Source organism: Ornithodoros turicata, chromosome 1, assembly GCF_037126465.1.
Source record: "Ornithodoros turicata isolate Travis chromosome 1, ASM3712646v1, whole genome shotgun sequence".
NCBI classification, from domain to species: Eukaryota; Metazoa; Arthropoda; class Arachnida; order Ixodida; family Argasidae; genus Ornithodoros; species Ornithodoros turicata.
In genome coordinates, this window is record NC_088201.1 from 134,158,167 (window position 1) to 134,179,740 (window position 21,574).

At 43.5% G+C, this 21,574-nt stretch overlaps 1 protein-coding gene across 5 annotated transcripts in view; it reads right to left on the reverse strand.

Moving 5' to 3' along the window:
* LOC135378622 (zinc finger protein 714-like) overlaps positions 1 to 21,574 on the reverse strand; it is an 80,033-nt gene that overhangs the window by 57,609 nt on the left and 850 nt on the right. For 3 of the 5 annotated variants that reach the window (XM_064611697.1, XM_064611694.1, XM_064611693.1), the window contains exons 2-6: positions 18,075 to 18,287; positions 16,741 to 16,884; positions 10,769 to 10,900; positions 5,530 to 5,637; positions 1,504 to 1,647 (exon numbers count right to left, since the gene is read on the reverse strand). In XM_064611697.1, the coding sequence (XP_064467767.1) occupies positions 1,504 to 1,647; positions 5,530 to 5,637; positions 10,769 to 10,900; positions 16,741 to 16,876 (520 nt within the window). In that variant the 5' untranslated portion in view covers positions 16,877 to 16,884; positions 18,075 to 18,287. Of the gene's footprint in view, positions 1 to 1,503; positions 1,648 to 5,529; positions 5,638 to 10,768; positions 10,901 to 16,735; positions 16,885 to 18,074; positions 18,288 to 21,574 lie in introns of those variants that run through there. The other 2 variants (XM_064611695.1, XM_064611696.1) reach the window with 2 other exon arrangements.

Below are 21,574 nucleotides of genomic sequence, written 5' to 3' on the forward strand. Positions count from 1 at the left end.
TAGGGGCTTATAGCAGAAGAATTGCACGTATCTCTTGCGACAGTTAATGTCACAAAAATTACACTAAAGCCATGGGCTACAAAATGGAAACTTTTAGTGCGAAAGTCGCATACTGTAAATTTTGCACGAATATTCGATTCGGTATTTTGAATTTCTTCCTCCATTCGATTCGATATTCGATTCGACTTAAAATATTCGGATTCGCACAACCTTAATGGTTATGCTAAAGCGTCACTTCCCTTCCATGAAGACTCGAGTTACATGGGCCCTGTAAAACTGGCCTTTGTGAACCATTTGGTAACGTATCTCTAACTGTAAAGGGAAGAGGCCGTCGAGAATGCTGCAGACATGGTTGCATCTTACAAATTGCTTATCATGTCCTACATGATAAATATTAAATACGAAGAGATTTGTGCAATAATTCCTGCATACGGAATTAATTCAGAGGCTGACCAGTGATCTCACCCATGATGACATTCACATAAATTGGCCCCATCTCTTTTACACCCCATGGGCTGTGTTGTGAGTTGAAATAGCAATCTACAGGGGGTAAGGTGCACCAGCTGATTGCATTTCTAGGACCTATGCTCTGCCCTAACTCTACAGACACCCGAAACATCATTTCTAAGTGGCAATATGTGCTCTGGTAGTTCTTTTGCATCCACATAGCTTTCGGAGCTTTCGTGTGCATGTTTTTGTGCTACGGTGGTCATTAAAAACAAAATCCAGATGTTAGACGTGAAGTGCAGCAGTTTGTAGTGTGGTACATGACGCAGCATGACATGGGAGTGTGCGATTCAAAGAAAGCTTCTGGAAAATGCACAGAATCCCACAAAGAGCTCAAATGTGATTGATATTTGTTTTACGTCACTCGTCGTTCCATAATCTCGTTGACGGTGTTACACATTGATAAATCGTACGTAAAACTTGCACTGTTTACTTATCTTTCTTACTTAAGATAAGTTTACTTAGCTGCACTGTTTACTTATCACGGAACCAGTGGAACCCAGCTGTCCGCCATCTTCAAGAACAGATACGTGAAGCACGACCTACTACTATACTAGAGACCTGGACATCAGCAAAGCTCCCAGCACCGGGATAGTAGTTCTGGCAATCGCCGCTGCGCTATGGGATTTGGCGCTAGTTGGCACTATTCATTAGCACGTGGGTTGCCAAAACTGTGGCAAAGTATGTTGGGCTGTGTTGACATCGACGAAGAGGTATGGAAGAGGGTAGTACGTGCTTAGCAACAACCTAGTAGCCCTGTGTAGCAGCAAGTATTTAATTTCGCGATTCCAGAGCTGTTTCCTTTTGTGGGATAAAGGACAAGCTGTGTCCGCGAGTACAATTTTACACGATTTTTCAGTGGTCGCGAAATTCGCAAAAATTAGTACATCGCAAATAAAAATATGTTTACAGTATTAAGGATATCGGCATAGCTGACATTTCATCAACACAATGTGGAACAATTTCCATCTACAGTGAGTCTAGATATTGTCTCACCTGGAAAGCATTTGGTGATATGTACCGCTGTGGTTTCGATGATACCTCCGCTGTAGTCTCTGTCGTTGTCTGGTGATACAGCAAAGCTGTGGTCCTGAGGTTCTTCCTTCACTTGGATGGAATCTCTTCCGTTCATTGACCAGTCTTTAAAAAAAGAAACAAAAAAAAAGTTTTCACACAACACACTGCAAGAACATATCGAGAACATACTGAGAGTGGGGCATAAGAGGAAGTGGCGAACGCCGGAAGGTCAGGAAGCCAATTCATGTTTCATTAATGTGAATATTTCATGTGTTTGCTTTAAAAGTACAAAAATGTGCTCAAGGTATGTCACCTCCGACGAGTATTTTCTCAACATGATCAGTGTACAAGCAACAGTTTAAAGCATACAGGTGCATACATTGTGACCTAGAATCACGTTTTGCAAGTCTAAGCCAATCCCAGACATTTTTAGATTTGTGCACAGCGTTGACTTACTAAAGTCCTGAAGTACAGGTAGCATATACCATGGCAGATTTAGATAATGCCAATGTCATTTGTGATTGTGTAAAGAAAAACTTTAACTTCGAAAATTGCAGCATTCAATTGCAAAAAAGAAATATATATATGTACTAGCAGCATTTCGCTGAAATTCCATTCTTGCACATATCTCTTCCAATACAAAGAAAGATGAACAGCAGGTATATTATGTATCTACTAACCTGCGCAGAAAAAAAATTCTGACATATTTGATACATGCATTATTAATTATGTGCACAATTGTTGTTGCTGTTGTTATTATTTTTTACAACTGCTGTGATGAAGAAATACAGTTGAACTCCTTTATAACGAAACTCAGGAGACTCAGAAAAAAATTTGTTCTCAAGGTAATTTCGTTAAAGAGGATGCGGACTCGATGAAGGTTCATATCAGCAGGTAAAGAGGACCGTGATTAGTGCTAAGCTATCACAATTACCATAGCCTGTCTTGGAGTGACATTAGATCTGCAGAGAACGACTATATATGATGCACAAAATCAAGTTTCACGAGTGCATCACAAAGCTTCCACAAGAGCAACAAAAGAAAAACGACCGCTACTTTTCTACTATTTTCAGTTACGGATAGCCTTACAGTTACAAATATAGTATAAACGTTACAAAATAAAGCTTGTAAGTCAACCAAAGTGCTATCAAAGAGCACCCATGGCACCGCTACCAATGAAACGACAGCGCCATTTGTGTTGTTTACGACGGTGCTGCACAAATACGAAGATTGGTGGCACTAGCGTCGCTCGTAGTAGTTTCGGTATCATAGAATTACACATGGATTACGAAAGAATCACGAGAGTGCTAGTTTTGCCTATGGACATTTATTTTCATGTGAAGAAGTCAGTCAACTTTTTCTGCACCAGGCCCCTGACAGTGCTTTGCATGCAGAACATTCTCAAAATGTCCAAGTCTTTAAACTGCGTTTCGGGAACGCAAGAGCAGAAGGAAAGAAAACACTGCAGTTAGTCAATTAGTCGGGTAGCTTCGACAGCCGATACCATTACGGGTTCAGATTCCTCTTCATCATCACTTTCTTCCGCTGGCCCATGCTTGTCATTTTCCACCTCCGCACATATGTCCACATCTGATGGTTGTGGGCGCACAATCACATGGTCGTCCGCAGCTACGAAGTCCTCTGGAGCGATAATTTTCAAGAATGTCGGAAGCACTTACGTAGGCTCCCTATGCCTCGAGGAAGGATTCATTGTTGTCAGGGCACAGGGCTACTTCCTGTGGTGACTCATCCACGGGCGATGGCAGTACGAATCCAGCCTTCCGCCAACAGTTTTCGATAACCTCCCTCTTTACACTCCACCAAGCGCCAGTTATCATTTCCACTACTTGTTTGATGTCGATCTTTGTAGGCTTGGAGACCTTGCATTTGTTGTTCAGCAAGATCCTGTCGATCATCCGTCATCTGTAGTGAGACTTCGCTGAGCGGATTATGCCCTGGTCGAGTGGTTGGAGAGTAGAAGTGCAGTTCGGAGGAAAAATCAGCACTTTCACATGGCTTATTTTTGGAAGCTTGGAATGGGCAGAGCAATTGTCCACGATGAGCACGATGTGTTTGCCCTTGGCTTTCTCGTCTGGTCCAGTTGAAACAGCCATTCCGTGAAGATCGATGCCGACATCCACGCATTCTTGTTGAAGAAATAGTCAGTGGGCCGGCTGTGCATGTGCATGAAGCAGTGCGGTTTGCTGGCTCTTCCGATCACAAGAGGCCTCAACTGAAATGTCCCAGTCATATTGCAACAAAACAGAACTGTTATCCTACCCCTACACTTCTTGCTGCCTTTACACTTATCCCCCTTGACCGTCAATGTCTGCTCGGGTAGGACCTTGAAGAAAAGCCCGGTCTCGTCGGCGCTGAAGATGTCGTCAGCATCATATTCAGACAGTACCTTCACCATTTCCTTTTCTCTCCAGCCCTGGGCAACGTCTTGCGTAGCTGATTTTTCTTCATCGCTAACTCCTTTGAATATGACATCATGCCGTGAACGGAACGCGTGCAGCCAGCCTTGAGTTGCCATAAACTTGTCATCCACGCAGTAGATGACAGCGAAGTGTCGTGCCTTTGCGCAGAGCATGGGGGCCAGATACGGGGATGTCCTGAGCTCTTACCTTTAAGAACCACTTGAACATGGCCTTATCGACGTCTTCGAAGTCTGCAGCTTTTATTCGTTTCCACACGGGCGCACCGTCGTAGTTTTCGTAGTACTCTCGCTGTATCTTGTCGCGGTCCTTGATGAATGTTGACAGCGTAGATGCACTTATGCTAAAGTCCATGGCAATGTCACCTTTTTTCCGTCCGCTGTCCACTTCCTCGAGGGTGGAAATATTTTCTTCCAGGGTAAACTGTTGCCGCTTTGCAGTTGTCCTTGGAGTCATAGCAGCCACAATGCCTTACAGCAGTCACAGCATGTGGTCGAGAAATGTGGTTTCAGTGTTGCACGGGGTCTTATAGAGGCCACATGACGGCATGCATGGACCTATGCATGAGGTCTTACGACGTCATGTGACGGACGCCAAGGTCAAGAAAACCAAATTTACGGGTCACCTGGTTGTGGTGGTCAGTGCCCGTGGGAAGGCCGCTCCCCGCCCCGCGTTCACTTATCTCGGATTAGCGGTGCGCGGGGGCCATTATTATCGACAAAAGTAAGGAAAATTTCCGTTATATGGGTTAACTCTTAGTGGAACAGACTGGGAAATCGCTTCATTAATTTAATACGTTCATTCTAAAGAATTTTGTTGTAAATGTTCGAAAATTACATTAGTACCTATGGGAGTATTACGAGACTGCAAAGAAAAATTCATTGTAGCAGTTTTTTTGTTAAGAAGGTGTTCGTCCTAAAGGAGTTTGACTGTAAAACCAGACAAGCAGGGTTCCCCCCATGGTGGGCAGCAGTGGACCTGGCGCCCACCTGCCCACCACTTCTTTCTGTCGTGTTTCCCACCGCACGTCGGTCATACGGATATTGTCGGTGATATCGTGCCGTCGTTGCGTGCCTCAGACATTCGGTAGGGCTTAGCTCCTTTTCAATGTTAGCTTGCCGTCCACCCTTCGGCCCACCAAAGGTTTTCCTTGTACTGGAACAGTCGAAGATTTCTTTATGTTGCCAAAGCCATCTTTGTACGTTTGCCTCGGAAACTCTGAAACGCTGCCCAAGTTACTTTACCAAGAACGTTGTTGTTGTTCGTGGTTTCAGCATCGATCACTTTCCGCTTGAACGTGGAAGAATAAAACTCACGCTTTAGGGCCATCACAAAACGTACGTGCAAACGCGAAATGCAACTGGCACCGAGAGACGAGACTCACAAATATTTACATAATTAAACTTACAATACATGACGTTCACATCAGAAGGCGGCAAAAACCTAGTAAGAACGAATGCTGTTTGACCGCATGATTCTGCGTGGCTTAGTTTTTTTTATTATAATTCAATGACATGTTTCCTGGGACACCCTGGAGACTCCATACCAAGTTTATAACACTCCTCACCTGTATAGTCGCCCTTGACGATTTCATTGCTGTTTCCATGATTTCCTGGTAAAGTAAAGTTTCCCGGACGCTTTGCCTTCACGCAATAACCAACAGATGTTGCATCTTCTAAAGGCAGAAACAAAAAATTTAATATCCAAAAATTTAATATAAAAGGCTTTTGCAATGCGTGATGAATGTGGTGTACTGCGTCCCGCTGACTTGTGGGAAGGCATATGTTGGGCAAACGGGGAGATGTGTTAATTCGATATTAAGAACAACATTGTTATGCTTGTTCAAAGACACCTATCTGCAGCCACCTTGCTGCCCACTGCAGCATCTGCAAATGCAAACCGTTGTTCGGCGACACAACCACTTTGGACAGGGCGATAAATATTTCTTTCATCCTTGTATTAAAGTTGTTAGTGGCCCTTGTTTATGTGTGTCTCCTCGCTGTCCGTCCTGTAACATTTTGCAGCACTTTTTGCACCTCTTGCTATGGAATACCAACTAGCCCAACGGTCGGCGTTATTTAATATCCCATCAGCACAGAAAATGGTGCTGTTTAATCCTGTTTTGTAGTTACGCTCGAGACAATTGTCTTTGCGAGGCACAGAACATAGCTGCTGATGAAAGCTTAGTTAGAGGTAACATTTTCCTTGAGATTGAGGAACACACAATATGAAGAGGACAACACAAGATTCCCCTCTCCATACTGTGTGCTTCTCAAATTCAAGGAACTGTTACCTCTTTCTGCAGTACATTGTTAACACTGATCAACTTGTATACACCTAGTGATTCTACGACCACTTTGGTTTAGATATATTAACTGTGTTCCACGTTAAGTTCAACTGAAGAACAAGATGCTATGTTCGTTTGTAGTCCTATGGCACGGAGTAAGGAAGACAGTAGGCGAAACTGCCCAAAGAAGCAAAGAGAGAGAGAGAGAGAGAAAGGCAGTTTTCGAAGCCTTGTGACAGATGGCACTGGTATTTCCAGCAGAGTCGGTTATTAGGAGAGTTTGGCCATTGGGAGGAACCAGCCTCGAAGTGCACTGGGCAGCGCCAAGGCCAGCGGCACCATTTTGGATCAGAGCTATTGCCTTCAAATCTCCCATTCCGTCTTTATGGAGCAGAGGAAAAGCCTTGAAATCTCCCTGTGCTGCCGCAGCTCGCCTATTAAGCAATGCATATACGGCAATACAAGCACAATGGGGATGGTGTTCATGTCATAGTGTTGCCACTCTGCTGCATTTTAATGCAAAGTTATTGCTTTCGCTACTGAATGTGGCGACAGTTTATAGCGGCAAGGCAGTATTGGAAGCAAATGGTAGAGGTGGCTGAAGTAACAGGGAGAGATAAAGAATTGTGCCTGCGAAGTGGATTTTGGACGCTTGGTGCGAAGTGCCTGACGACATTGTTCTGTGCGATTTTTAAAAAGTGTTTTTTGTCTAACACCTTGGACAGAACGGACAACATAAGCTGTGAGCAGATAGCAAAAAAGAAAAGAGCTGCCAAGAATAAATGGTACTGTGCAATATATATACTGCCTCCCAATGTCTGTTTGCTTTTTTCCAAATTTGAGTACCCCAAACTCGCGGCTTGTCCTACATTTGAGAAAATATGGCATACGAAAGAGAGTCTTGCCGTGGGACCTGTCTATGCCTGGAGCTCCACCGACTTTTTGTGCTCTCTGGTCAACCACGAGACAAAATATTGTACAGTTTGCTACTGATCTCAGACTATCCATGCTATATTTCACCTGTATTCATTGGGAACCATTATTTTTGGGAAACTGGAGTGGACTGGATTGAATAGGATATTCCCTGGCGACATACTAACATAATGAATTTTGCAGCCACTTTTATTGGTGCTATCTGAATAGAGAAGGGAATGTTGGGAAGACGCAGAACAGCAGAAGTGCTTTCTAGCAGAAATTATTGGCTGGCAGAAGCACTTGTTGGAACAGACCACTGGTATTATGCATATTTCAACTATGAAACATAACAAGATGAAATCATGAATGGGCAAAGGTGCGTATATGAATAAAAGTCTGTCACAAAATGCAAATTTTGAGCATATGTAGTGTTCTCCTTGCTACTTGCTTGCGATCAGGCTTTCCTAGAGCTAACAAGGATGATGCAATACTCTTTTCACGTAAACATCGACACTGCTGTGAAATTTAAATGTAATTTGCAGGGTAGTTGCAATAGAATATACAGTAAAACCCGCAGATAGCGATATTGCATATAACGATATCCCTCATAAAATGATGGTTCATGATGCTACCGTCAAAGTATACATTTTTTCTACGGGGAAACGACCCGTGTATAGCGATGGAGACCGTGGTTCCGAGTACTCGTATAACAATGTTCGACACTGTCCTGTGCGAGTAACCTCGCTACGATTTTCTCCGCGATAAGATACTGTAGAATCTCGATGCTACGAATCTCACTGGGTAGCGGAAAAAATTTGTATCATCCGAAATTCACATCAAAAGAATTAAATCCAAATAAAAATTGAGGCAAGAAAATAGACAGTGACTGCTCATTTTCCAATACTGTCTGTTTCTAGTACTGTTTCTACAACGAAGTAATCTCCTCTATTTTCATCCCACCCTCGGGTATTGCGAAGTTTTTGCCCCGAATTTCTTATCGCGGAATGACCAAACCACGGAGATTAGCGATGGCACGTACGTGTCACCGATGAGGGAAATGACCTCAATGAGCGTTCGCGTCCTAGCCTGGCGCTCTGCTCTGCATTCTCTCGCTTCCTCCTCGCCACATCTCCACCCACGTGACCACGCGTAACGTGATTCATTCCCTCTGACTACTGGCAGTGTGGACAACGTGGATACACCTTCTACTACTGGTACGCCATGTATCGCAAATTGAAAGCGTTGTCTTTGGAGATAAAAATGCAGATCCTACAGGATATTGACAGCGGCACGAAAAAGAAGAACGTCGCCGAGAAGTACGGGATTCCTGCCAACACCCTTTCAATGATTCTGAAAGGCATAATTTGGTCGCTAAAAGGCCTCTACCGGAAGAGCCTTATGTCAAGGATGGTCTTTGACATTGACCAGCAGCAGGCCCCTACAGCAATAACTGTAAGAACTGTGATTGAGATGTTGTTCAGAGCGTGGAACGTCACGCACACCACAATTCGAAACTGTTTTACGAAGGGCGGGCCGCGGCCATCGCGGAGGAAGCTGACACGGAGGCGACATCAACACCAAGTGGAAGTCAGCATGTGGAAGCGTCTGCAAATGGTGGAGGAGGTGACTTTTCAAATAAATATGCTTTTTGGGGTGCTGATTTTGTGTTGTAGCCTGACTGTATCATATCACAGTGTGGTGCACGCATTTGTTCGTAGCTTAGCGGCAATCTCCTGCATTTTCTGGAGGCATTCTTTTAGTACGAATTTCGGATACCACGGACAAATTCACGGTTCCCGCGAGACTTCACTATAACGAGTTTCGACTGTACTGCATGCAAAAAAAGGCATACAGCACTAGTAGAAGGGCATGTCTATGGCTACAGTCCTACCCACCAAATAGGTGAACCAATAAAACATGGACTCATTTCCTCTGACCGCGATGCCACAGATCATGGGCTTCGTAAGCGAACGGCTTCAATATCTGGAGAGTCCCATGTACAGCACCTCTTCTGTTCATCCGGCTTCCCATGATTCGTTTTTTCGCTTAATTCGATCAAATTCGAAGGTCCTGTCAAATGCCTATATGTTTCTATGCATAAAAAAGCTTATTTCGAATGTGAAAGCAATCCACGTCGTATAACTCGACCGATGCCTCCACAAACAAGGCACTCGCGTCGCCCACATTGTGCCGCCTGCATTGCACTGCACATAGCAACAGAAAAGTTCGCCCTAATGTTAAAGTGGCAGATGAAGACTGAACAGCACCGGTCCATACCGATAACCGCGAGTTTTAGTGCAGCGCTTTTTTAAGCGCTTTTTTACGCTTTGCGTACGTAAGCGTAAGTGGTTGGTGGTTCTGTCATTGTGCAGAATCATCACGCAATCCCTTACGTACGCAAAGGAGAGAGCGTACGATGCACTAAAACTCAATTCATTTGGTGGCGGAACGCAGTTCTCGCGAGTCCCAGACGAGGAGGAAACGTGGCATTTCTCGTTTTTCTTTTTTTGTTTCACATCTCGCCGAGCTTTCGTTTGCAAGCCGTCGGTGCAACAAGAGTGCAACATACAGTGTGGGCTTTGCAAGGTTCGATGACTTCGTGGAAGTGAAAATCATCGTTGTCGAACGTGTCCTGCCCGTGCACGATTGTGGAAGCTAAACTTGAGTCATTTTGGCAGAGAGCGTGCAGTGTTATGTGCGCGTGCACTCCAATATTTATTTATTTATTTATTTAAAGTACCCCAAAGACTCATAAGAGCGCTACATGGGGGAGTAGGATGATACAAGCATGTCAGCAACACAAAGACGATGAAAAAAAGTACAAAACACTGAGCCAGTCATATTGCCTGGCCTGCACGAAAAGTAGAGCATACAATAAAAAACATAACAGTACATTATAAAAAGAATACAGACATCAAACGGATAGTTAGCCACGGAAATTATCGTAGTCAACGAGCTCAGCTAGGTCAGAGGGAAGGTCGTTCCAGTTAATTGCGGTTCGACAAAAAAATGATTTCGCAAAGGTGTCTGTTCGACATTGAAAATGATTTACTTTGCATCGATGGTCAAAACGTGGGAATATAACTGTAGAGTGGGTAAGCAGAGAAATGTTAGGCATGTGGCATGTTTTCAGATGACATTTTCAGATGGCATGTTTTAAGAAACTGACATTGACCTCGTTAATTTTCCCGCCTATTTTTTCAACCTTTGGATAATTTGATTAAATTTCGAGTTCTCGTCAGGGTCGAATTAATGGAAGTTTACTGTATTTTTTTGTTTTGTCGCAGTGAAAACAGTTATAAGAAAACAAAGAAAATTTTTTGGCCATGCAGTTAGGTAAATCATGAGTAGTTGGTGTCACTACATATGTTGAAGACAGAAGTCCTTGAGAAACTGCCAACACGAAAGTGAAGGAGATTACTATGATGCTTGGAACCTCCAAAGCAGTTGTGCCTGGCAGCACAGAAACGAGAAAACAGTACTGCATGTATAAAGACCATGCACAGCATTGTCTTTGCCCTGAGTGGTCCTACCCACAAACAGACAAAAAACCAACACAGTGTAGACCCATTTTCACTGACAGTGAGTTTAGATATTACCTCACCTGAAAAGCATTCGGTGATGTGTACCCCCGTGGTTCTGTTGGTACCTCTGTTGTTTTCAGGTGACATGGAAAAGCTGTCCTCCTGAGGTTCTTCTTTCACGTGGATGGAATCACATCTGTTCATTGTTAAGTCTGAAAAATAATAAAAACAAAAGCTTTCACATAATCCACTATGAGGATGTAATGCACACATTGAGAGAAGGGCATACCATCAACTATACGAGGTGTCTTTTTTTTTTTTAATACAGATTTCTCATATAAGGGCTATAGACATCCTGTTTTCACTTCTATCATCTCTGGGCCGGCGGACGTTCTTGGCCATCTGTTGCTCAACTGTCGAATGACTAATTACCTAAAAATCGTTACTTAACTTTTTAATTACAAAAGCTATGAAGTTGGCCCAATGAGAACATCTGTTCCTTTCGATCACCTGATATCGTAGCAGTTTTCAGAATAAAAATCCATTCGGTAGATCGTCCGTAAAAAATTTGTGAAGGAACACCATTTTTTTCCTTTGTTTTGTTCATTGCACATCTTCGGAAACACGTCTTTCCTTCCCCCCAATGTGAGAAGGTGAAAGAGCACACTGTCGCCTCTTGCGTCCTGGAAAAAGATGAAAAGGAAACGGAAAATGCAACCAAGATAAGGGCAGTTCTGACCCTATACATGTGTTTTTGTTCTGTTTCCGCAAGTTAAAGCTCATCTTCGACGCATCAAGCAGCACTGTGCTCCTTCCTGTGCTCCTGGGTGTGAAGGAAAGGCGCATCTACAAACTCCAAAGATGCGCAATGAACAAAATAAAGAAAAACTGGTGTTCCTTCACGAATTATTTGTGGACAATCTACACAACGGATTTTTGTTCTGAAAATGGCTACGATATTAGGTGACCGAAAGGAACAGATGTTCTCATTGGGACAACTTCGTAGCTTTTATAATTAAAAAGTGAATTAACAATTTTTAGGTAATTAGTCAATCGACGTTTGAGCAACAGATGGCCAAGAACGTCCACTGGCCCAGAGATGATAGAAGTGAAAACAGGATGTCTATTGCCCTTATAGTTTTTTAATGAAAAATCTGTATCAAAAAAAGAAAAAGAAAAAACACCCTGTATACACCACTGGAGTTTGGGAGATGCAATATCGCGTCAGGAGAAATACTGCGGCACCCTCAGCAGGGGAGCACATTTGAAAGCACATTTGGGAGCGTAGTGTTGTGTGGTCAGACTTAACAGACAATACGGAAGCAGAGTTAGTGTGATGGATTACATTACACGTGGCACAGGACGGAGTGTAACATCCATCTGTGTCCAGCCATCCTATCTGTGGTGCAACTGTATTTTCAGAGCTGACAAACAAGATTTATTTTCCTTCTCAAGTTGAACACGACTGTAGTAGTAAATCCCTAAGTGGGAAGTTCCCTTCAAATCAATGCCACTCGTCATATATTTCTCCTGGTCAAGCTGACATGGTTACTGAAAAACACTTAGGCGACTGCTTTGTTGCCTCTCCCAACACAAAGAAAGGTTAACAGGTAGTGTACCGTTCACATACTTCCCCTCTACACAAAACAATTTGTGAATCATGTAGAACACATATCTGATAAACACGGTTTTAATTACAATTGCGGAAATTATGAAATACATACACAAATATTACACGGCATAATTTAAACAAAATATCAACCCAACCTGCTGCACAGACCTGATACACACTTTCATGCACTCATAACTAAGGCCCTCAGTCATCTGTGATTCAGCAAATTTTTTTGAATTCTGAATTAATCGCAGAATCATTCATTTGTCACAGAATTTTAGGGGTGTGCGGATATTCCAGTTCCCGGATATTCAACATATGCAGTTCATATTCTTCGGTACGGCTTAGTTAAATCGAAGTTGCTGTAAATGGATTTCGTTATATTGAAGTCTCTAATACATGGGGTTCTATGGAGATGGATTTGAGAAAAATGCAATATGTACTCTGATATATTGAGAATTTCGTCACATCGAGGTTTAACCACACATCCCCAAAGTGGGCTTCACCTGACGCTTCCCTGAATGAGGTGAAGCCTGCTTTATGAAATTGTCCATGCTGCAGGACAAACACAGACAGATTGTACTTTAGCTTAAAATAACGTAAGCCCAAGTTTATTGTGCATACTTTGTCTGAGGAAGGGGCGACATCCTTCCCGTGTGCAGTTCAGTGGTGGCAGTGGGGGATTTTGATTGGATGTCTGGGAGGTTGCCTTCAAAAAGTTAAGATCCAAAAAAGAAAGAAGAAAAAGTGTCCTAAAGATCATACAACTTCCCCAGTGCACGTATTGTAAACTCCTTCCTATAAAGTTCCTATAAACTCTGTAGATGCTGAGAAATCTTTCAACAGGTATAAAATGATGGCAGGTGACAGATCTCATCAGAGGAGGACACAATATATCATGTATGTAATACTGAGCCATAACAGTGCTTTGAACGTGTAATTTTATAAAATATTTTTTATTTACGCATTATCCAAGAAAATAAAGTGTTTCCCGTTTAAAGCAGCCCCTATGTGCTCGCCACAGAAAATTGCAGAATTTTAGAAGTTGGTGCCACGGAACTTTGAATTTGCCAGAGCAGAAACCCGAGGGCCTTACTCATAATATGCAAGAACCATCAGCTGTCATGAACGTGTTCAGCCACTGTGATGCATAAACCTGTTTGTAAGCCTCAGCTGAAATGGGAGACAATTTAAAATATTTTGGCAGGATATGGTGGGACAAGATCCAGTTGACCAGGAGCAAGAAAAGTCAATAAATATCTGACTGCACTGCTGCCAGTTTCTCAGTTTTCCATTCGGTTTTTTTCAAAGAAAATAAAAAAAATAAAAAATATCCACATTAGGTTATTCATTGGTGGAGGTCAAGAAAAGTACTGCGAAGTTATTATTCTCACGGGCTTGCATTAGGCCCCTGGCTCAGCGTCAACGGGTCTTGCCTATCCACAGGGTTGGGAAAGTCAGTTAGAAATGAGCACTCCCTTTCACTGTCACCATACAAGAGAGAAAGCATTGGCACAAAAAGGATGTGTACTTGTGTAAATCAGGAGTGTACAGTCAAACCTCGCTTTACAAACACCCTTCGTTTCTCAGAAAATCGTTCGTAAATCGAGGTATTCGTAAATCGAGGTCAGAGGTCTGCAGTGCACAAATACCTCACAAAACCACGGGAAATTGATTTGAATAAGTTTTATTTTTGAAAATACTGCGTAATTGTGCTTTGCATCATGCTTTCTGCAGGGTCTATCCTGTTTAGAAGAAATGACAGAAGTCTGACACTTGATTCATGCACTCGGTCCTCAAAGCACCGTATCGCGCACGGATGAGACTGTTTCCAACGGCAAATATCACGCTTGTCACCGGCTGTCAGGACTGAACGCTTTCTTGGAACGGCAAGATGTTTCCATCTCGGAGACCTGGTCCAAACTCACAACCATTCGGCTGTAAACGCCCAAATTATTCTTTCAGGAAATGGTGAATCATGTTTGTGGAACGTGGTGGCGTTGGGACATTGTATGTTTGACCTTGGCAGCATGTACTGAGGAACTTTCATTATCCTCCGGTCCATTGGCCTGTCCTCTGTACGTTCATAACGCCCGTTTGTATATCGAGGTCAGAATGGCTTGGCTACTTTGGGTTCGTTCCCTCATAATCCGTTCATAGTTCGGATATTGAGGGTTCGTAAAACGAGGTCAAAATACACGAAAAAAGTTTGGTTCCCTGTGGAGCCGTTCATAAGTTGAGGGAATTCGTATATCGAGGGTTCATAAAACGAGGTCCAATTGTATTCTATTTGGGGGTCAACAGTCTGTGTTTACAAATGCTATGACCCATTTGCTACTGATATGATGAAGCTTTTCAGAGGTCCAACCAACTTTACTATAAACACGCTCTGCTGTAGTAATCTTCGAGTAACCATTGCAGAAATGATGGAGCAGCAAGGAAATAGTTTCACTGTGAGTGGCCCGACCCATCAAAAAGGTGAAAAAATGCAACAAGTGAGTCTAGATATTATCTCACGCCAACGTAGTAAAAGGCACACCACCATACAAAGCACTTGAAACAATGCAAGTGTCCAAGTGAAAAATGTTAGCACTTACAAGTGGTCTATGAAACAATTTCGACTTGAAACTACTACTTCGAACCACTTTGCACGTAAATGAATTAAAGTGGAAACTGTTTCATTACCCATTTGGAATTGCAGACATTTTCCATCTGGGGACATCCGTCAGACAGACCTGATTCCTTATGTATACATTGGAGTCCATCGGACGCACTCTGCTTTCAACAACACAGGGTCCCCAGGATGGCTCCTGAGAATTGCATGCTCGCTTCCACCAAAAGGGTGCCTAACTTGATACAGAATGATGGCAGGAAACTACCTCAAAAATTATTTAGTAAGTACAAGTAACATTGGTTGGGGATTGTTTTGATTGTTGTCACCAATCTGCAAGTCAGGTTAGTCCAAGTTAGCTTCATGCAGCTCTAGGTTGGTTAGTTGGCAGCTCTAAGGTTGGTTAGTATAGGTAACTGAGTCTAGTTCTTCACGGTCGGTCTGACAGACCCCACTGCATAAATACAGTGGAATCTCGTTAAATGGAAGTCGCTTTAACGGAATTACCGCTTAAACGGAACAATTGAACGGAGGTTGTTTGGTTTCATATTCATACAATGTATAAAAACTCTCGTTAATCGGAAACAAAATTTTGGCCACACCGTGTAAACGAAACTGGCTGAGCACGCCAGCGGCATCAGTATGCTCATCGCGACCTAACCTTTTCCGCTTCCGGTGCGGCCATGATTAGGGTTAACATGACACGCCATTCATGATGGCATCGCCGAAGCGTGCACACCACGCTCTTCCTCTTGAAAGGAAAATTCAAGTTATCGAAGATTTTGAGGGTGTGAGCTTCACCAAAACGGCGCTTGCAACGAAGTATGGAATGCCGAAGAGTACGCTAACAAGAATTCTTCGTGAAAAGGACAAGCTACGTGACGCATTTAGTGCTACGGCGTTTGGACCAGAAAGAAAAAGACTGCGACTCGGTGCACACAAAGAGCTTGACAAGTGCTTGGTACTGTGGATAAAGCGTGGAAAAAAACTTTTTTGCACAGCAGCATGGCTCTGAACCATTCCTGTGTAACCTTTTGGATATGGAGAGCATTATTCAAAAGCAAAGGTTTAATCAGTTGTTCCAAACAACGACTGAGCGATTCTTTACACCTTAACAAGGGTCAGAATAAACTTCTTAATTGTGTGCCTATTTCTGGTCTTTATGACAGGTATTAGACACAGTAATGTGCACAAGACTAGTTACAGCTTCCACACCCCTGAAATTGACACAATTTATCGTTTTGCATCACAACTCAGTAAACGGAACTCCTGATAAACGGAACAGATTTCCTCTGTCCCCTCGTGGGGTCGTGCTGTGACTGGTGCCCAAAGAGGGCGCCCGTGTCAGGTATCCCTGAACTACTCCGTGCCTGAGGAGGGTACACATGTGATTTTGGCAAAGGTAGATAAGGCAGCAGAACAGGGTGGGTCGTCTTGGGGAAGGATTCCACAACCTCTAGACACAAGGAAAGGTCTGTTGGAGGACTTGACTGTTTATACGCAAGTTAGCTTCATACAGCTCTAGGTTATTTTAGGTTAGGTTGGGTAACTGGGTCTACAGTCAGATTAGTCAAAGTTCGGTTGTGCAGATCGTCCTTCACCTCCCTGTGCACAATGTCGATGGTGCAGCACATCAGACACTGTCGTGTTCCTCATATCACAGATCATCCGATGGACCCCTCTGCATAAAAAACCAGATCTGTCCGATGGACTGCTAGACACAGCGTAAAACAATTTAAAATGACATTTCAGGGTCCATACAGATTTCATGATCAGAAAGAGATATGCCAGCACCTGCTCAAATTTATTTAAGGATCATATTACCTCACCTGGAAAGCATTCAGTGATATGAACCTCTGTCGTTTCAGTAGCACATCCGCGATAATCTTTGTGGTTTTCTGGTGAAACAGAGAGGCTGCTGTCCTGAAGTTCTTCCTTCACATGGATGAAATCCCTCACATTCATTGTTAGGCCTATAAAAAAATACTTTTATATTGTCCAGCGTCAATGCAAATATCATCAAAGTTTCAGGTGCACAACTTGATACAATGCAAGGTGGACGATGGATTGGCCTAGTCGGTACACAGTCATAACTAGAGCGGATTTCCAGGCATATTCCTTTTCGTTGGGAGTCGTACAGATGATGCCTTTTGATGTTCTAAGCACGAAACAGCTCAAAGGTCATTAACATTAGTACCCTAATATTAATACTTTTTTTATGTAAAGTAGTGGCTTTTTCTAATATAGGTGCCGATAAGTGCCTAAATGGGCACTTTAGCTTCTGGTAAGTGTTTTTTTTGTAGTCTTTACAATGAAAAAAACGCTTCACCGTGCTACATCACAGAATGCAAATGTCTCCCCCTGTGGCAGAAAGAGTATTTTTCGCCTGTATTCCCTGTACCCAGTGCAACACTACGTCTGCTCTTGCAGCTATTTTTAGTGGTTACCAGGGCTGTATAAGATGCTCACAAAGAATAATGAAATTAGAGCTACATGACTCTAAAAGTAACGAAATTACAGGAAAAGTTACCCAGACAGAAACGTACCTGAGTTAGTTACAAGTATGCTGGGGACAAAACACAATGGGACATCGCATTTCTCCATTGGTGCGACACCCTAGGAGGAAACAGGAGTGGACAGAGATATACTGTATTTAGAGATGGATAGAATAGCCAGTCACCAGTTTCTTATTCGATGCCTCTGTGATAGGTAGCAGGCGTTCCAGTGAAGAAATACACTGCTGCCATGTTCCGTGAACTTTCGACCCAAGCTGTACTCGTGAAATGTTATTAAATAGGTTCTCAGTTCCAGTTACTCATTTTCAAGGTGACCATATGTAAAACTGACACACATCATGCGTAATACCTGTTGAAAACAAACTTCTGAAACAAGCTACAATGTGCTTGGCAGTCAAGCTGATATGCCGATAAATTTGTTCTTCACACCGGGACATTTTTCGAAGTTATCATTGGAATCACTCTGTAACGTTCCACCCCAAGAGCTAACACTCGCATGGAAATTTGATTGAAAAGGTGACTTTCCTCAGCATACGATGTACTCGAAAAAGTAATGAAATGAAACAGCTATGGGTACACGTTTCAGAAAGTAGGCGGTTACAGTAATTAGTTACACAAACCGTATTTACTTACAATAACTCAATTACCTTTAAAGAGTTACTTTACAGCTCAGGTGGTAATGGGCCTTCTGTTCCCGAAGATATCCCTCACGAGTACCCGCGTTGGCACCGGCATGCAATGTCAAATCGGTTGACTCCGTGAGGTCGTTTTCAGCATGTATAGGTGGGGTGCGACAGGGTGCACCAGTTATCCAGAGACAGGGAAAAGAAGCACGCATATAGGCGGGGAGCACCGGTTCACTAGAAAGAGGGAAAAAGCATGGGTAAAGCTATGGTGTAACATCATATGCACGTAGAGTTGCCACCTTTCGGAGTGAAAAATACCGGCTGAGGGAGAGGAGGTGGAATAGAGTGAAAGGAGGAAAGGCTCGTGGGAAAGGGAAAGTGGGTGAGGAACGTTCTAGCTGGCTCGACACAACCACGAACAGCTTTGAACAACCACTGCTCTTGTACCCTCCGAACACAAGACGTAATGAATAACAATGAATAATAATAATAATAATAATAATAATAATAATGAATAACTAAGAAAACGACTGGTGACTGCGGAGTTTCGTCTGTGCTCCAGATTTATTCAAGCTGTAGTGGAATGTTGAAGGAAAAACCCCGTAAAAGCCCTTATGAAAGGTCTTGAGCCACAAATACCGGCAAAAGGCTGCCGGTATCATCTTCCTACCGGCAACCGGCAGAGGAAGCAAATAACCGGCCGTGCCGGTATAATACCGGCCTGGTGGCAACCCTATATGCACGCCACCTATACAGTGGAACCTCTTTATAGTTAATTGGTGGGGAGTTGTGGATAACTTGACTATATCAGGAGTTTTCCTATATCAGGCGTATCTTTATACGAGTCATAAATGAAGCAGGACAAGTCATTCAGAGAGTTACTACACCTCTTACGCGTCAGTTCGTTCCCGTCCACCAGTTGCGGCAACATCGTCTTTTGAAGTGGTGTCAACACTTTGTGCTTTCTGCTAAAGTCCGCCATGTCTCTAACTTCACGTCTCACAGAAAAAGAAAACGCGCGTCACGTAGCTAAATCGAGAACTGGCAAACGCGTGTTGGACAGACAAAATCGGGCACAAACTAGGAAGCTACTTCGCCTATGCTGCTACTCACTATGTATTTTCGCCTCATACTCAGTGGATGGACTGGAATGAACACTATTGGTTGTTCCCCAAGCAAGCAACATCCCCAGCGTTGTCAACATGACAAGATAGCAGGGTCCGACATACGGAAAGCCACATTCTGGGTATCTGTTCTTTACTATGAGCAGTATCCTAGAATTTTCCAGTTTACAATATCAGAAAAATAAACCATTGGGTCCATAGGAATTTAGTCGGGACCGCAGTTTTCTTTAACTACAAGCGGAGTTACTACAACAAGGTTCTACTGTAGGACAATTCCTAGTGACAGGCAACAGAATATCACTCCATAAGACGTTGGAATGGTGCTTGTTTTCTACTCTCTTCACGCTGTTAATAAGAGGTTGTGTGCGTGGTGCTTAGAGTTCAAAATTCCAATTCCAAAATAAACACGGCCACGCGATTGGAGCGGCTTTGTGAATGCCAGTATCTCTATAACATTTTTTCCTACTTCTCTCGCTTTTGTGGAATCTTTACAGTACAACCAAAGAATGACGTCAGACTTTATAATAGAAGCATACTTTTTCTGAGCAGCAATTGTCACCAAAGTGCACGCACACAATAAAGTGGTATGTTACTAAGCGCATTCTTTTCACTTGCACTGCACTGCACTACCTTCCATGATAAGGCAAGCCTGAGCGATGGGCAAGACACGTAAACAAAACACAAACACGAAGGCTCAAACCAGCAAAACGTTTAATCGATAAACACGAACTTCATGAACATGTAGACGGTGCGAGGGAAGACAGAGAGAGGGGGGAATAGGGAAGCGTTGGCCATACAGAGTGTGGGCAATTGTATTAGTGTGCCGTCTGTATGTATCCACCGGGCCTTCAAGCGCCTCCTTTGACTTCCCTCAACTCATTTTGTCCTCATTTCCCTATTCCCCCCTCTCTCTGTCTTCCCTCGCAGTTGCCTTATCATGGAATTTATCCACCAGCTAGCCTGCATTTACGCCATTCTGTCACTGCACTACCTTGGACTCCACGCAAGACGGGTTTTCGGGAGCTGCACTTTCCAGCTGAAAGAAACTTTATTAGTAACGTCTTTCTTTTCAACAGGAAAGTGCAGCACGCAAATAACCCAGTTCAGATCTGGTGCAGGAGGTGCAAGCGAAAAGAATACACCTACGTACTGTAACGCTACCAATGCTAATGGCATCTCTCAAGTGCAATACTGATCGTGCCTATTACGAGAAAATTCATGCCGTTTTAGAGCCTAAAACACAAGTTTTTAGTTTTTTAAAGGAGTACAGAGAGCCATACAAAAATTTTTTCTGATAAAAGTGTGTGTGTCATTTTACCAAGTAGTGCGAAAGGTTTTGATGGGTGCAATTTGTTCCCCAGAAAAATACTCACATAAACATGGCTCCGCGCGTTCACCCTTAACTCACCACTCTGGGTATAACGAGGAGGAGAAGTATGACGCCACGTCACCGATGACGTTACAGGGGCAAATCATTCTGGTTCGCCGGTCAGTGGGGATCAGCACCCTGTCCCTTTGCCACCGTAAACCAGTTTTACTAGTTCCCCTGGAGAATTGGGGATAGAAGGAGCGGCCGAATCATGACCGAGCCAGGAGCAATACTTTTTCAGAACCCCGAACAGCCGAGTAGCAGATGACAGCTGAGTAGCAGACAACATTTCTCTGGACCAATCAGCAAGCATGGCCCCTATAGACCCTTTTCACTGACCTCATTCCGTCCGCCATACTTTTGTTTTCGCACGCGCTCGCACCACAGTTAAAGCTGGTAGCGTGCACGCGCCATGCACAAAAGTATGGCTGCCACAAGTAGCGGGAAAGGCTATGCCGTCTGCGACAGTGACGTCAGATGAAAAGAGTCTATAGCGTCAGCACGAGATCCCAGGCAGATCGCAGGCTGGTACTGCTCTCCACCGCCGTTGCGCACGGCCGCTTTTTGTGGCATACTTTAAATTCAACTTCTGCGATACTTATGACTGCGGTGTGAATTACTTCTCATGGTACATCTTACTGGCATATTTAACAGTTTTATAGGAAGAAAACGGGGTGTTAAAAATCACTTCTGTGCAACTTTAAAGTTCGCTCTCTAGTCATAACTGAGGAGCGCAAGCAGATGAGGACACAGACTAGATTTATATATGGAAGTGTCTAGAGGTCCGTCGGACGGACGCGAACATCGGGGTCCGTCGGCTCAACATTATGTCGTGTTAGATCAAGTTAATTTAGGTTAGGTTGGTTTATTGTAGTCAAGTTAGTGCAAGTTAGCTTCGTGCAGCTCTAGGTTAGGTTAGGTTAGTTTAGGAAACAGTCTAGTTCCTCATACCACGGACGATCCCGACGGACTCCACTGCGTCAAGAATGGGGTCCGTCGGGGCACTCCTCTTTCAACATAATGTCGTG